This window comes from Phalangium opilio, unplaced genomic scaffold (genome assembly GCF_054372755.1).
Source record: "Phalangium opilio isolate 3A_F unplaced genomic scaffold, DU_Popi_V2 ptg000009l_1, whole genome shotgun sequence".
Classification (NCBI taxonomy): Eukaryota; Metazoa; Arthropoda; class Arachnida; order Opiliones; family Phalangiidae; genus Phalangium; species Phalangium opilio.
In genome coordinates this window covers 6,074,346-6,090,945 of record NW_028324146.1, presented here as the reverse complement: position 1 = coordinate 6,090,945, position 16,600 = coordinate 6,074,346, and the positions used below count along the sequence as shown (strand labels likewise).

General features: G+C 38.7%; 1 protein-coding gene and 2 long non-coding RNA genes across 3 annotated transcripts; 1 reads left to right on the top strand and 2 right to left on the bottom strand.

Moving 5' to 3' along the window:
* Positions 1–2,838: 2,838 nt before the first annotated feature.
* Positions 2,839–3,996, top strand: LOC149713552 (uncharacterized). The gene is made up of 2 exons (XR_016371400.1): positions 2,839–3,572; positions 3,635–3,996. It is a non-coding gene; the product is annotated as an uncharacterized LOC149713552 (long non-coding RNA).
* LOC149713551 (uncharacterized) lies at positions 3,308–4,834 on the bottom strand. The gene is made up of 2 exons (XR_016371401.1): positions 4,506–4,834; positions 3,308–4,146 (listed from the first exon to the last, which is right to left on the bottom strand). It is a non-coding gene; the product is annotated as an uncharacterized LOC149713551 (long non-coding RNA).
* A 5,863-nt stretch (positions 4,835–10,697) lies between these two features.
* Positions 10,698–15,946, bottom strand: LOC149713550 (uncharacterized). The gene is made up of 6 exons (XM_089843894.1): positions 15,773–15,946; positions 15,310–15,404; positions 15,203–15,245; positions 14,959–15,138; positions 14,591–14,899; positions 10,698–10,882 (listed from the first exon to the last, which is right to left on the bottom strand). The coding sequence occupies exons 1-6, from the start codon at positions 15,797–15,799 to the stop codon at positions 10,850–10,852; spliced, it is 687 nt and encodes a 228-aa protein (XP_089700020.1). The 5' UTR covers positions 15,800–15,946; the 3' UTR covers positions 10,698–10,849.
* Between the last annotated feature and the right edge of the window lie 654 nt (positions 15,947–16,600).

Sequence of the window (16,600 nt, the reverse complement as noted above, 5' to 3'; positions counted from 1 at the left end):
GTACACCCAAAGTACGGCATTCTTTCACATAAAAATTGTATTGCGTACTTTGGTTTTTTGGCTTTAAAGCTAAAAGAGCAATCTGCTCTGTGGTTTTTTTCCCGAGGCATTTCAAAAACGAATAATAATAATAACGGCTTTATAATATTTGTATCATTAAAAGAACTACCACGACAACTACATATTCTAAACTAAACTTAGTAAACTAGTCTACTTTAAATATTTATATAACAATTAAATTATCACCTTGGGAAGTTAGGAAAAAAGTCGGGGTACTTTAGGCCTTGCCGCCTGACTTAGCGTGCCGTGGCGTTAACGCGGTACCCGAAGAGGCGAAGACCCGAAGCGCTCCCGACTCCCGTTCCGGGGTTGTTTAAAAAAAGCAGACGATATTTTAGTGTTTCTATTTTTGCCCTGAAGTAGCCGGCGCCGCTAGCGTCGCAAAACTATTTCTTGCTTGAGTATGACGTCTGCCTACGATTCGGATGAGGTAATGCAAGTGGAAGGTGATTGGTTGTTTAATCGGAGGAGCTTACTTAGATCCCGCGAGCTTCTCATTTTACATGTTAACCAAAGCCAAAGCCTAAGATAAGTTACTGACCTTCACTTTATGGTTTTCTATACGCTTTTGATACAGGGAAGAGATTATACTTTGTAAATTTTCTTCCTCCACGGAGAATCGAACCGCGGACCTATCGCTCGCCAGCCCAGTACTAAGTAGCCTCGCCTAAAACCGCTTGCTAAGAAACGCTCGCGAATAGAGGACTAGTCTCGGAGAGTTTGTCGGAGACAGGGTCTCCCAAGGTTACTATAGAAAAATGCACTTCCTCTCTCTCTATCTCTTCAACTAGGAGTCATGATCTTATTTGAGGCCAGGAGATATAACTTCGCGGTAGGAGAGGCAAAAAGTATATTATATAAATTTTAACCGACCGGGAAGAAGTTTTTCCAATTGATCTCGTTGTTCTAATTTACGTACTTTACGATCACACGATGTGGCTAATATTTTTGTCTTGACAAACTTGTTAAAAAGGTTCCCATTGGGATAGTGCATTTAACTATTGGGTGCCAATAAGCTGTAAAATGGCTGTTTTCAGATTCTAGGCAGAAACACGACAATAATTTATTTAACTATAAAAGAAGTGGTTCACTTTTCAACCTTCTCGAGTGTATTTTTTATTAAACAGGTGAAAGCAGATGTTTTTGGTCCATTTCAATCTTATTCAAAAAAATTAAGAAAAATAATTACTAACACAATTTAGTTTTCTAAGCAGAATTTTTATAGGTTTAGTAGCGTCAATACGTCAAAATATGACGTCAAAATCCTTTTTTTTGTGAAAAGAAACGGGGAACGGATCTTGTTTCCTCTTTTTGGCGATAGGTAGCGCTATTAATGCCTGCAGCGAAATGAAGCATGCCGACATAAACCGATTCTTGAAAATAGCGCCACCTTTTTTCGAATAAACGTTAACATGACGCGTTCGCATTTTTTTCTCACAAAAAACAGAACTGTGACGTCATTTTTGGTCTATTGGCACTACTCGGTCTATAGGAGAGCCGTTTACGTTAGTACAAGGAAACGCTTATCATTTTCATTTTCATTTTGTTTCAAACGTGGTCAAGTTCAAACGCGGTAAATTCTCTCTAATAATGTCGGCTTCTAATCTTAAATTGAGCAATCTCGGGTCTTCACTTATGATCTCCATAGGCGGCACCACAAATCAACAGGATAAGTTTCGTTTACACTTGGCCGTTATTCAACAACAGTCCCGAGTTGTAACGTCTTTACTTCGAGATGGTTTTCCTGTCGACACTAGAGATAATATGAACAGAACCGCCTTGCACTACGCCACGCGCATTGGGAACAAGGATATCACTCGGTAAGTATTCATCTCAAAATTTAAATTTGAAATTCGCCTTAAAGGGAGGGTAAAGTAGAAAATCAAGTGATTTTTTACAGATTCTTCTACTAATTATAAGACCAGTTCTGCATGGTCAAACATTCAGGGAATACTTCCGAACGATTGTCACGTCACGCGCAAATTTTATCAAATCTCGTGATAAATTTCATTCGACACGGAACGTGCCACTTGAATTTTGTAAACAGGAAGGCAGGACGTTACGCGATTGGTCGGAGGTCCTTCTTTAAAATTATCCTTAAAATCTGAACCAAATTTGAATTTTAAAATCATTCGGAAGAATTTCCTGAATATTTCACTATGCAGACTGGTCTTGTAATTAGTAGAAGAATTGATAAATAATTACTTGATTTTCTACTTCACCCTCCCTTTAATGGGAGCTAGTACAGGGTTGTGACAATTGAAATTGTTTTCTGACTTTTAATGCTAGATTATAATTTGTCCTTATTATTTTTAGTTGGTAATGTTAAGAGTATATTTTGAGGATTAACCAGTAAATTGTAAATAAAGATATCAATCTAAAATTAAAAAAAGTCAAATATTATCTAGGCCTATATATTTTTAGTCATAGTTTAACAAGTTTTAACAGGAGTTCATAATAACCCCCCTTCGGGGGGGAAGTATGAAACTGGCCATAGAGCTAATGGTAAAAATCGCGAACAACAAGATTCTGTCGTTGCGCATAGAAAGGATTAGCCTGTTTATGGACATACAACCTTACAGTATATCGTAGTTGTATCTATGCTCCTTGGTTTTCGTTCCAAAACTTCCGTTATCTGGGATCTTCGTCGAAAAGAAACATGGCGATATGGTGGACATAGAAACACGTTGCAATTCTTATATTAAAGATACTGCGAATAAATTTGTCCAAACCGTTCAAATTTAACCACGGAAGTCTCACTCACATATATCACAACCATAGATATAGTAAAACTAAAAAGGGTCTAGATCCACTTCGCTGGCTTAGGCTTAACGAAAAAAACGTGGAAGGGGCAACGAGCAGACAGCCGCTATTTTCTGGGGGTAGCCGTATAAAGCGCCATCTATCGGGAACTTTCGAAACTAAATTAAAGGATGAGCTTAGAGTAGTGGCACTCTATGTTAACCCCCTATAGGGCATAATAAGTCAAACCCTCGGAGATGCCATTACTCCATTTTATACGAGCTAAGAGCAGAAAAACGTATTTTATAAATTTTATACCTGTAAAATCGTTTAAAAAACACTTGGAACTTGTATTTCTACTTACTTTTGAGGAAATACCACCGTTTTCTGAAGGTAAGAGTCTTTTTTTATACATTTATTAGTAATAAAAACATTTAAGGCGAGCTAAGCCTTGGTCATGGCCATAATGTAGATTTGATTTGCACATAGAGAAAAGAGGCTGTACTTTTGTGACTTGGAAAATTTATTTTTTAGGCTTTTCGAACATTTCTATGGCAAAATGAGGTAGGCCTAGGAGACTAATGAAATATTTAGAGGATAATTTTGGAAGCAAGGTATCATTGATGAATTGGTTGTCTTTCACTATCATCAAGATTTCGATGTTATCGGGTGGCACAAATACTGCCCAAAAGCATACGGGTACGTTACACACGAAAAGCTGACCCTGAATCTGATGATAGACGTTCCAGTTCATCCGTTTCTTCGTCAATGTAAAGGTAAAAGTTACCCGAAGCTGCTTTTCCTCTGATAGTTTCTTTATTCTTGAAAATAGTGTAAGGGCATTTGATCTCCACTAAGTACAGCTGGTCCTCAACCAGTATAAGGCAATCGGGGCTTGCCCCAAAGAAGCAAAATTGTGGATTAACAATCAAACCCACAGAGGTGTGACACTGGGTATTGATGTGTTGCCTGAATATTTGAAAAAGCAGCGGGTTCATGCTTCAATCCATGATCAAAGGACAACGCTCCCATTTCTTCTAATGCTTCAGATTGTTGCTCGAGAGTCAAATTACGGAGAGTCAGTTTAGGGATAATTTCATCGGTTACATTAATTTGATCTCCAAATTAGGATGGAATCGCGAACCGTACGGTTTGAGCGCTCTACGTAGTCTCTTTCCAGTGGTGGGAAAGAAATCTGATTTTGTAAAATGTTTTGAACAAATCCGTAAACTGGAGATATCAGTGGACAGAGGTCCTACAGCTGTTGTTATAGAATTAATCCACTTCTTTCTAGTGGCAGTCTCTTTCGGAAAGTTGTGGTAAGAAAGAAAACGTTCTTTACACCTACAGTTTGAACGCAGCAAACATGAGTTGAAGCCATGATTGTTACATAAATAAGTAAATATAAACGTTTATGTTATATTTTGTTTTATGCCTTTAAATATAGAGACACACACTTAACAAAGTTTGTTATGGTGGGCACCATTGTCGACTCTTATTTTAAGAATATGTAACAGTTTAATGTCCGGATATTTAAATATCAGTACCTTAAAACGTTGCTAACGTTTTTTTATCATGATAAAATAACGTTTTTCAACGCTGAAAACAACGCTAATCACTAATCTGCCGTGTTTTACAAGACCAAGGCTTAGCTCGCCTTAAATGTTTTTATTACTAATAAATGTATAAAAAAAGACTCTTACCTTCAGAAAACGGTGGTATTTCCTCGAAAGTAAGTAGAAATACAAGTTCCAAGTGTTTTTTAAACGATTTTACAGGTGTAAAATTTATAAAATACGTTTTTCTGCTCTTAGCTCGTATAAAATGGAGTAATGGCATCTCCGAGGGTTTGACTTATTATGCCCTATAGAGGGTTAACATAGAGTGCCACTACTCTAAGCTCATCCTTTAATTTAGTTTCGAAAGTTCCCGATAGATGGCGTTTTATACGGCTACCCCCAGAAAATAGCGGCTGTCTGCTCGTTGCCCCTTCCACGTCGACCTCCCATTGAATTGTGTATCTACCCTTTTAATATATCTATGATCACAACAGAACATTATTGACGATCGTTAAAATGTTTTGTAGAAAACTAGAAACCCCGGCTAAAAGCCAACTTCTTAGCCAAGGCTTAATTTACACCGTTCCTACAGAAGCAGACGTGAGCCATTTTCGCTCCTAAAATCACAAGATAAAAATAGTGCTAAACCGGAAGTGTGTAAGAAAATGCGCGCGGGCGCTAAAAAATGGGGTAACTATTTCTTTGGGAGTTAAGCGGTGTATGAATCCGCTGAGCTTTACGGCAAAACTTTGTTGTTACGGGCTTTTTAACCAGTTTCGTACTTCGGGTTATTATGAACTCCTGGTTTTAATAGTAACTTTTCATCAATTATTTCTTTACATTGGGGTTTAATTTCATTTTAACGTTATCTATTAAAATTAATTTATTGTAACGTGCATTGAAGCTTGTTTAACTTCCAAATTTTCATAAACCTAAGAAATATTCTTTGCTAATTTTAACGAAATTCCCAACTTAGTAAAAATTCCAGTGATTCCGTCACCTTTTGTTCCTATTCTTTAATTCTTGATATTTTCCGTGACCTTTTAGACGTAATCTTACTTTCTTGCATTAACGGAACCTTTCGCGCCGCTTCTAAACTAATTGAGCTTGTCCTTGTTATCCCTGACCTGTGACAACTTTGTAATATAACATTCTAACTCAATTAATAGCGGTTGTTATCCACATCATAAGATGTAGATCTAGGATGAGGCTCTTAGTTTAACTTGCCCTGTTGTTGTCGTAGTAGTAGGGTTGTCACAGTAGCGCCTTTAGCAGTAAAAAGGTTTTCGTTCGTCATTGAAGGGAAAGTGAAAGGGAGAGAATTGTGGTGAAGATGAAATTGTTCGTTCGTCTACATAAAAAGAAGGGAATTATGTAGTAAGGTTAAGCTATATAATCTCCCTTTAAAATTTCTCTCACCCGTCGTCAATACGATTTCACGCATTCAATACCGATCCCCTATTTCAACATTCAAAGAAATCGAGGCAAATTTTGAAAGCAAAAGAAAGTATTTACTGACGTTACTATCATAATGGTCTTAAGGCACGGGGATATTACAAGTTTTGGTTGTTTTAAGGAATTCTTTCTCTTTCAAAAACTTCTGGACATGGTATAGAAATTTATAAGACGCGAAAATTATGCGTCGGCATAAGTCTATGTTGTAAAGTAAAACCTACTGTACTTGTATTAATCGAGCGTTAAGTACGTTATCATTTTAGCTTTGTTAAAGGTAATTCGATCATCGTAGGGGTAAAAACTAAAACTTTCTGTTCTTCTATTAAGGGTTACTTGTGTGTAGTCGTTTTAGCATACTTGTTTTTAGAATGGTCTTACGGGCAATAATTTTAGCGATGTTAAGGGTAGCGCATCGAGGGGCTACTTACTCAAAATTTCTTTCTGTCACACTATTACAATTATAACATAAATTTGTGGAAGTAAGGATTATGGCTAATCATTTTAGCACAGTTAAAATTAGCGCATCGAGGGGTTATTCACATAAATTTTACGTACGCCTGTTAAGTACGGTACGATGTGGCTACTATTACGAGCCCTTGGGTCGTCTTGTTTAAGCTTCATTAATCTGTCTTTAACAAAAGGTTACTGTTGGAGCACGGCGCCGACGTCAACGCGGGTGACAATCGAGGGAAGCGAGCGCTGCATTTCGCGGCCAAAAGAAACGACATCGAGATGGTTTCGATCCTGGTGAAATCCGACAAGGTCCAAGTTGATATACGCGATGACGTGGGACGCAACGCGGCCAAGTACGCCATGGATCAGGCTCATTTTCACTTGGCTCATCTGCTTATCAAAGCTGGCTGCAAAGTACCCGAGGCCAAGCCAATGAAACCAAGTAGAGATAACCGTGACTTCATGAAGCACTTGTCACAGGTCATTATCAAGTATCTTATAAATGTAGGAATATGATCATTTGTCGATGCACAAACTACGGGACACACGAATAAGGGTCTTTATATATCAAGATCAAATTTCAGCACAAATAGTGTACAATCTAGTTGCGTGGGAGTTATTGGCTTTGTACTTTTAAAATAGTTGAATTCGAAAGCATAGGGTGGGGAACTAAAAAAAGGGGCGAAGGTAGTTTTTCTGGTATATCATGGCCAACAGAAGTTTGAAAGTGATCACTATTTGAAAGGTACCGTATCGAGGATGAAAGTATCTGAGATGTGTTAGCCTAAAGTCATTGTGCTCAGGTTGTTAAGTTACTAAATTAACTGGTACTCTTTGAAAAAATATTACATTAGTACATAATCAGATACTAGCACTATAATCGTCAGAACTTCTTAAGATATGGCTGATCAGATCACTTCTTAATTTAGTTAAATTTAATTTAATTGCAGGTGTCGGAACGGAACGAATTATACGCGTTGGAGAAAGAATCGCGGGAGAAAATGGAACGCGGGAGCCGATCTGAAATGAAAATGGCGCGAAGGGAATCTGTGGTCTTGGCGCAAGCCGAACGATCCCTGAACGAAATGGTCCTTGCCGATGCCTACCTCTTGCACAAACTGGAAGAAGAACGAGACGGACAGCAAGCGCGAATCAGGCTCCTCGAAATGAACTCCTTCCAATTGACCACTTGCATCCAGTTGGCCCTACGCGATCGAGGATTATCCCTGGACGCCATGGGTCAATTACCGATCGAAGCCGCCCTTGGACACGGCAACAACGCATCCTCCGCAATCGACGATTTACAAGAATTCCCACCGCTATCGAGTTAAATATTTTAAAATTATTTTTAACATAACGACATTTTTATATCTTTTAAAATAAAATTTGTTTTAAGCTGGTTATCATTAACTTACATTTACTCGGCCGTGCACGACTGCTTTTCTTTCTTACAAAGACTAAATTATACAAAATCCATTTGTGCTTCGCTACATTTATACACTATCGTTGCCGAAACGTGAAAATTTCATCAAACCCACAAAGGGCCTGAAATTAATGTATGCATTGCAATTTGAAAGAGTAAGTTTAATCGCTGTGAGAAATTTGGTTTTAATTGCATTTGTTATGATTCGAAATTTTACAACAAATTAACAAGACAATTCGGAGCCAATAAAATCAAAGGACGGTTATGTTGAGCTCGATTGGGTTTTCAATCGATTTTGAAGAATTCAAATAGTTCCATTAGAGAATAGGAGTCAAAAGAAATGGGCTCTAGAATATAATATGCATTATCTTTAATATTGTGAAACATTGATTTTATTATTTGTCCAAGTAATTATATCAACTAAGTTTATTACGTTTGTTTTTAATGGACCCCTTTGTTCTCGTGATTCGCGCGTTTTTAGAAATTTGATTTCGTTTGCTTCGCGGGAATAACCCGGTTTCACCAAATAGACTCACTATTTTACTCTAATGGTAACACGTTTAAATATTCTACACAAATGGAAACACGTTAAAATATTCTACACAAATGGTAGCACGTTTAAATATTCTACACAAATGGTAGCACGTTTAAATATTCTACACAAATGGTAGCACGTTTAAATATTCTACACAAATGGTAGCACGTCTAAATATTCTACACAAATGGTAGCACGTTTAAATATTCTACACAAATGGTAACACGTTTAAATATTCTACACAAATGGTAACACGTTAAAATATTCTACACAAATGGTAGCACGTTTAAATATTCTACACAAATGGTAGCACGTTTAAATATTCTACACAAATGGTAGCACGTTTAAATATTCTTCACAAATGGTAGCACGTTTAAATATTCTACACAAATGGTAGCACGTTTAAATATTCTACACAAATGGTCGCACGTTTAAATATTCTTCACAAATGGTCGCACGTTTACATATTCTTCACAAATGGTAGCACGTTTAAATATTCTTCACAAATGGTAGCACGTTTAAATATTCTTCACAAATGGGTAGCGCGTTTAAATATTCTACACATATGGTAGCGCGTTTAAATATTCTACACAAATGGTAGCACGTTTAAATATTCTACACAAATGGTAGCACGTTTAAATATTCTACACAAATGGTAGCACGTTTAAATATTCTACACAAATGGTAGCACGTCTAAATATTCTACACAAATGGTAGCACGTTTAAATATTCTACACAAATGGTAACACGTTTAAATATTCTACACAAATGGAAACACGTTAAAATATTCTACACAAATGGTAGCACGTTTAAATATTCTACACAAATGGTAGCACGTTTAAATATTCTACACAAATGGTAGCACGTTTAAATATTCTACACAAATGGTAGCACGTCTAAATATTCTACACAAATGGTAGCACGTTTAAATATTCTACACAAATGGTAACACGTTTAAATATTCTACACAAATGGTAACACGTTAAAATATTCTACACAAATGGTAGCACGTTTAAATATTCTACACAAATGGTAGCACGTTTAAATATTCTACACAAATGGTAGCACGTTTAAATATTCTACACAAATGGTAGCACGTTTAAATATTCTTCACAAATGGTAGCACGTTTAAATATTCTACACAAATGGTAGCACGTTTAAATATTCTACACAAATGGTAGCACGTCTAAATATTCTACACAAATGGTAGCACGTTTAAATATTCTACACAAATGGTCGCACGTTTAAATATTCTTCACAAATGGTCGCACGTTTACATATTCTTCACAAATGGTAGCACGTTTAAATATTCTTCACAAATGGTAGCACGTTTAAATATTCTTCACAAATGGGTAGCACGTTTAAATATTCTACACATATGGTAGCACGTTTAAATATTCTACACAAATGGTAGCACGTTTAAATATTCTACACTAATGGTAACACCAGAAGTTGATGACTTCTTACCCTGGGAAGTATTGGACACTAAGGCATTATATAGTATCCATCCCTGCAAGTCAAATCTGCCTAAGGCTATCGTAAAAGAGGGTCGAAAGTTTCCTCCCCACTAGGAAAACTATCTAATCTACTGAAAAAAATCCCACGCCGAGAGGCTGTGGCACTCAAACTGTGGGACGTGTTCAAAAGTTCTTCAGCGCAAATCGTTGAAAAGCCGTCTGGCTAGAACTCTATGGAAATCCATTACAATCCGTGGGCCTAGGACCCCACACAAGTTTGACCGGAATTTTTAGCAGTCTATTAAAACAGCTGTTCTTGTCACCGTTTCTGTTTCGTTACCTCAAACCACAGGACACACCTTAAAGTTTCGTTTCTTGCCCGCTGCTGGCGCGCAAATCAGCCTGACAACTCAAAATGAGGCAAATGCCGTAGGTGGCGCATTGACCGGACCTAATAAGAAGTTGGCTAACAGAGATGGTTAGAGTCCAATACTTCCCAGGATAAGAAGTCATAAACTTCTGAAATAACTCAATTTTAAATTAAAACACATTTTTTTAAAGAATTGTCCATTTGAAGTACAGGTGAGAGGCGGTTCCAGATTTTTTTAGTTATCAGCGCAGGCTGTAGGTCCGCAGTTCAAGAGCTTGGAGTCTTCGTTCCACATGCCTGTTGTTGAAAGCGTGTCGTAACTGGCCTAGCATTACCAAAATGGACATAGTCACTGAAGAGATGTACACGAGAAATATGGCGCCAACATCACCGAGAGATGTCTCCGAAAACTCCAAGCGTCGCTTTGTCTTGAGGTATTTTGAACAGACGTTCTTGTTGAACAGATGGTTGGCTCTCATTTGATGCCCAGTTTCCCTAAAATTCATTAGTCTGTCGGGAAAGAGAGTGTCACAAAACTATTTTAGCAAATAGAATAGACTATGAATTACCTTATATTGACGACGTCTTTCACTGTAGTCAAGGCCACCTTGGACAAGTGGAAAGCGTTGGCGACCGGCGAGAAAGGATTTGCGCCGTAATGTAAAGCTTTTTCCGCTACGTAGGCGTGAAGGCAAAAATATTCCAAATGAGAAAGAGTGGCTAGGAAGTCGGCATTCCCGCGATTGAAGACATCGTCGTCGTCACCCTTTCTTCGTTTGAATTTTCGGAATCTTCTTAGAATACTAAGACAACGTCTTGACGGATCTTCTAATTATTATGAAAAATAAATGCCAATAGTACACACTCGAAAATAAAGACCTTCCTTTTTTACCATAATATATGTGAAAGGGAGACTGAAATAAGCAGAAAAACCTTTCGATTTTAATAATAATATTTATTTAGCGGAGAAAACCGCAGGCAACCACAGAGGCAAAGCCTATTCGTGGTGATTACCGGAACAATACTAAAACACTTAATAGACAGATATAAATACACAAAAGATAAAATGAATGAAAGTTAATTAATTTGAATGAAAATCAGAGTCCCAGGCATCTAGGAAAAATTGCGAAATTAAAGACCGAAATTGTAAAATCGATGATTGAGGTACGTCTGCTGTGAGATTTTCAGGTTTAAAAAGCGTTTTTGTAGAAGAATGAATTCTTCAAGGCAAGGCAGCGAGTCAAAAGCCTTCGACCAGTCGAAAGAGTCAACACGTACATCTGGAGGACCCCCCTCTTCAAGGAAAGACGACAATTGGTGAAATAATTGTAAAAGTTGCTGCATGCACGATCGGCCAGTCCTGAATCCAAACTGTGATGAAGGCAGCAGAGAGTTGTCTTCGAGGAATTTGCCTAGTTTCTCGGCTATGATCGATTCAAGGACCTTCCCAACGACGGATGTAAGAGATAACATTCCGTTTTTCAGAACCCTTAAAAACCGGGACCACATGGGCCTATTTCCATCCAGAGGGCATGGAAGTAGTTTACGAGTTTAGTCAGTGGACCAATAATCACAGGAGCCATCAACTGTAATAAGCGTGGTGTTATACATCCGGTTCGCAGGCGGAACCTGGTATTAAGCGAGTCAAGGCAGAGGCAACGTTAGAGAAATCAACGCGATCGAAGGTGAATCAAAGTTCAGGCTGACGAAGGAGTAGTAAGGTCAACTCCTGACCCCCGTGGACGGAAGCTGTGTAAAAAATTGTTTCCGAAAGCAGTGGCGATGGCGCAAGGGCAAAACAAGACTCCATTCGGTCCCTCAAAGGACGAAGGCGGTGGCAAAAGATATCTTGGCCTCACAAAGCTCCAAAGGCGTTTGGAAAACGTTGCCAGGCTATAGTACAAGTTCCCAATAAACCTGTCATAAGCCTCACGTGTCGTCGTACTTTACTGAACTGCCTATATTTATTCCAGTCTGAATCCTTATTGGTGTTCCGGGCTTTATTATAAAGCGAGTTGTTTTTATGGCTCAGATGAACGAGTTCTTTAGAGATGCTAGGCGATCGCTTTCTGCCCCGTATGGTAGTTGACTTGATGTTATCCCTTACAGTGGCCCAAAAAATGTCTAACCAGAGTTCCCAGGACTCATCAATGCTATAGCTAGGAAAGAAGGCCAAGTCAAAAGGAGCGTCACGAATCATATAACGAAGGCCCTCCAAGACCAACTCTTTGTAGTTCAGGACCAAACGGTTAACGCGTTGGGTAAAGCGAGTCCCGACGCGGAATCTAGAGAGCGCCAGTGACCGCAGAATGGTCGCAACTGGTAGATTGGCAATAGTGCAAGTGTCATGTAGGAATCTTTCGTCATTAATAAAAACAAGGTCAAAGAAATTGTTGCCACGTGTGGGAGTGTGTACAGTTGAAGCCCCAGGCCAAGGACAGGGTCACAAAACAACTGTTCAACCGCACTTCTCGAAGACGGTTGCAACCAAGATATGTGCTCGTTAAAGTCTCCCATCAAAAGAAAGACGTCATGCGGCGGAAGTGTTTCATGTAGGTGTCCAAAAAGTTCTTAAAACGTAACCATATAAGCCAGTGAAGAACTCGGCGGACGATAGACGCAACCAAGCACAGCTGAGCGAGAACCGCAGGAAAAGATCGCAAGACCACTTCAATAGAAATCCCACCTTCAGAAGTCAGGAGTTCAGCGGGAAGCTCAATGCGAACCGGATGTAGGGTTTCATACAAGGCCAATAATACACCACCACCGCGTGTTGGACGACCCTTCCGGAAAGTGATATATTCAGGGGGTAGTAACTCGGAATCCAGAACAGAAGGACCATGTATCTGATAGACCGATGACATCATATTGAGAAGAGTTCAGGAGAGACAGATCCTTATGCTTAGAGCGCAGGCTGCGAACATTGGCATGTAGGTAAGAGACAAATCTCGATCATTCAGGGGTTTTGCAGAGTACGCAGAATTATCCGGGGACGGCACATCTTGCGCAGCAAAAAAATGAGTCAGTGAAAGCCGGTAGATAACGGGTGGGACATAGACAGGTCTTGTCGGATGATCCGAGACGATTGTAATTCGCACTGCGCATGGATACACATTTCACACGAAACCATCTTTGACAAAGGTCGCCCTTGCAGACAAGAGCCAATTGATTGTCAAAGACATGTTAATGGCAATGCCCGCAAGGCCACCCAAAATTCCAGATCGGACCAGGATTCAATTCCACGTCACCATTAGATATCAAATGGTTAAAGCGCACTGCCATTATTGGCGAAACTTCAGAAACCACATCCAGTAAGGCAAGTGTTGGCGGAACCAAATGAAATCGATTAGGTGAGCGTAAGTGACCAATAGAGTCCGCAGTGGAGTACGTAACAAAGGTTGCGTAGGAGTAGCTGGTGTCCAAACACTGAACAGAGAAACCGAATTCCACGTCACCATATAGATGAGCGAGAGTGATCAACCCAAGAATCCGAACACGATAAACCATCCGTGTATTTTCGGTAAACCATCCGTGAACCAGTGAATGACACCTTTAAGACCTCGGGGAAGATTGGAGCCACTTGTTCACTCAGAAAGTTTAGTAACAACAAAAGTGGATGAGAGGAAAAGTATGAAAATGGCCAAAAGTCGCGAGTCATCAGAGTTTCGCCGTAGTTGACCGTTTTATTGGCGTAGCTATACTGGGCCTGTTTACTCCCTTAAAATAGGTCTTGTGTAAGTTGTGTTAATTCGCGGTTAAGCGGTTACCGTCGTCTGCTATTGTGTATGCTAGAACTTCCTCGATTTGTGTTTGTAGTCAGGACAGAGTAGCTGGTAATGTTTTAAAAGGTATTTGAAGGTATAATATGGATTTTAGTAAGGTTATCGAAGCAATAGAAGAGCACATAAAACTAGATACGTTTAAAACAAATCTCGGTAATTTAGCTATAGCGCGAGCAGCTTGCGTCGTGATGCGCGTGATCAAGTGGGCTATGGTTAAACCAAGGAGCATAAATGTCTGAACTGCTTTCAGTCGCCAGTTTGCAAGTCCATCAGTTACTAGTAGACTAAATAGTTATTGGCGAAACTTTGATGTCCGCGTTTTTTAACACAGGCTCTATGGCCATTGTCATACTTTCCCTCTCATCCACATTTGGTAACAACAAGAAGTATCGAAAACGGTTGTAAAATAAGAATTTGGAAAAAAAGAAATTTGTCAGAAAGTGGTAAGTCTAAAACTGAAATTTACGAGAAATTAAGAATAGCGCGAGCGAAAATACATGCGACAACGCGCCACGACAATCACAAGCTTAATTTTACAGGAATTAATGAACATCTTAAACAAACACACTTGTGTAAACAAAGTTTTTGGGTTCGCCGTCTTTCGCAAGTTATTAGATAAAAACTATTGAGTGCCAATAGTTTAAAACAAGGAGCAATAATCGAAGATTTCTAGGTTATATCTCACTGATTCTGATACATATTGTTCCTTAGTATCCTCGAATATAACTTTTTCATCGGAAACAGTGATTCATACCTGCAGATCCTGTAGCGCGCTGGGATGCATAACAATCCTTATGCCAGGATATTTCAATATATCGTCCAAGTTATTTATGTTGCGATCAATGTCCACCGTCAATTTGGTCGACAAGTGGGCTTTGAAGAGTTCCACCAAAATGAAACAACCGACGAAATAGGTTGCCAAAATAACCTTCTTGGCAGCTTCGAATTTGTTCGGGAAATTGTCAGAGACCCCAACGAGAAACCTCCTAAGTCTCGGCACAAAACGGGTCGCAACAGCCATAAAATTTAACATGAAGAGAAAAAGAACGATAACCGTCCACACCTTCGAAAGACAGTGGTTTTGGTAGACATAGTCTCCTAAAGAAGAATATATGTACACACCTTCGGACGAAAGACCTCAAAGATTCCGCTAAGTGATATTTGGTAATCGGCTTCTTGGAAATAGGACATTATGTTCGACTCGTAGAGCCAAGTCGGGTAGGTGAAAGTTCGATTAAACCTCCCTAAATACGCCAGATTATGAGGAATAATATTTGTCTTGCTAGGATAAACGTCTCCATCCTAAACCAAAATTAATGTATTTGAAATTCAGCCTCGCGCACCTTCATCGCGAAACCAAACTTACCGTCTGGAAAATATCATCGCTGGGAATGTACGACAGGTTAATTCTGCCAATAAATATGGAACATTTATCCTAACCTAAAATAAGTTGGCAACCTTTCCAAAATTTACCGGCCTTTCGGATAGCATAGGAATTCCAAAGAGAGTCTATCTCCTGGGTGATATTTTCCAATATCTAGAACTTTCTTCCTGACGTCATAATCTTTCTAAAATAAGATTTTTGCAATTCATTTCTCAACTCGCCAAGGAAATGACGACAGTGCCTCGAGTTGTTACAGGAGCGGATTATTATCATTGAAGCGGGAACTGCATAATTATGTCCGATTTCAAGCATACAGCTCGCTTTATCATGCTTGGGCTTTAATATCATGTATACAGTACTGTACAATAGTCTATTTTCACATTTGAGTTTTCTAGGTATGTGAGGGTTATACAATGCAAGCTGTGTCAATGTCTATTTCCCTCAACGGTATAGATTCCTTTTAGTTTCACTTTCAAATTAAGTGATAACCAAGAGCACACAGAGGCGATTCGAAGGAGGAAACTGATGCGTTAAGACATAATTATTACTTACTCTTAATATCACGACCTTCATGGACATATTTGAGTCGTAGCAACCTCAGCAACGACTTCTTGCTGTTTTTAAAAATGAAATTGACAACGATTTCCGAAATATTAAAAAGTTCTGAAAGCGGCAATTGGAGAACTTCCCTTTTTGATGCCATCCACCTTTCGAAGTAAAGCCGTGTTTTTTCGCAATGATAGCGTTCTGTAACGACAGGTTACGTACATTAAGTATTGCACTAGTAATTTCGTCGCGATTTAGAATCTCGCTAATGGTTGGTTGGTTCCATTAGAGAAACAATAGGGATCGATAACAAGATGACCCAGTCATATACTTTTTACCGCCCTCTAGTGACAAGAATTACTATTACTATATTCATTATAAGATGACCCCAGCTAATTTAGAATTTCGGGGTTTTATTTTCATTGTTTATAAAATAGCATTCCTATTATGAATAAAATCAATCTAGTAATAAACTACAGTAACTTACTCATTAGGTTCATTTTAAACTTAACCTACAGAACTTTGTCTTAATTAAACTACAGAATAATATTTATTAAACTAGGGTTGGTACTGGTAAATGTGAACGATTCTATTTTTTCTTTAAAATTTAGTAACTAATTTTTGGGCGGCTTAAATTCCTTTTAAAAGGGCTCTATTTGAAGATTGAATATTGAGGATTACGATAAAAATGGTGTGAACATTGTAGGAATACGTGGATGAAAGATGCGAACCTATATACACCCCAAACTCGGACTAATCAACTTAAGTTGATGCCAATTTTAGGTGTTGCTTAATACAATACCATCGGGGAATAAGCTTTAGCTAGAGTTAAAA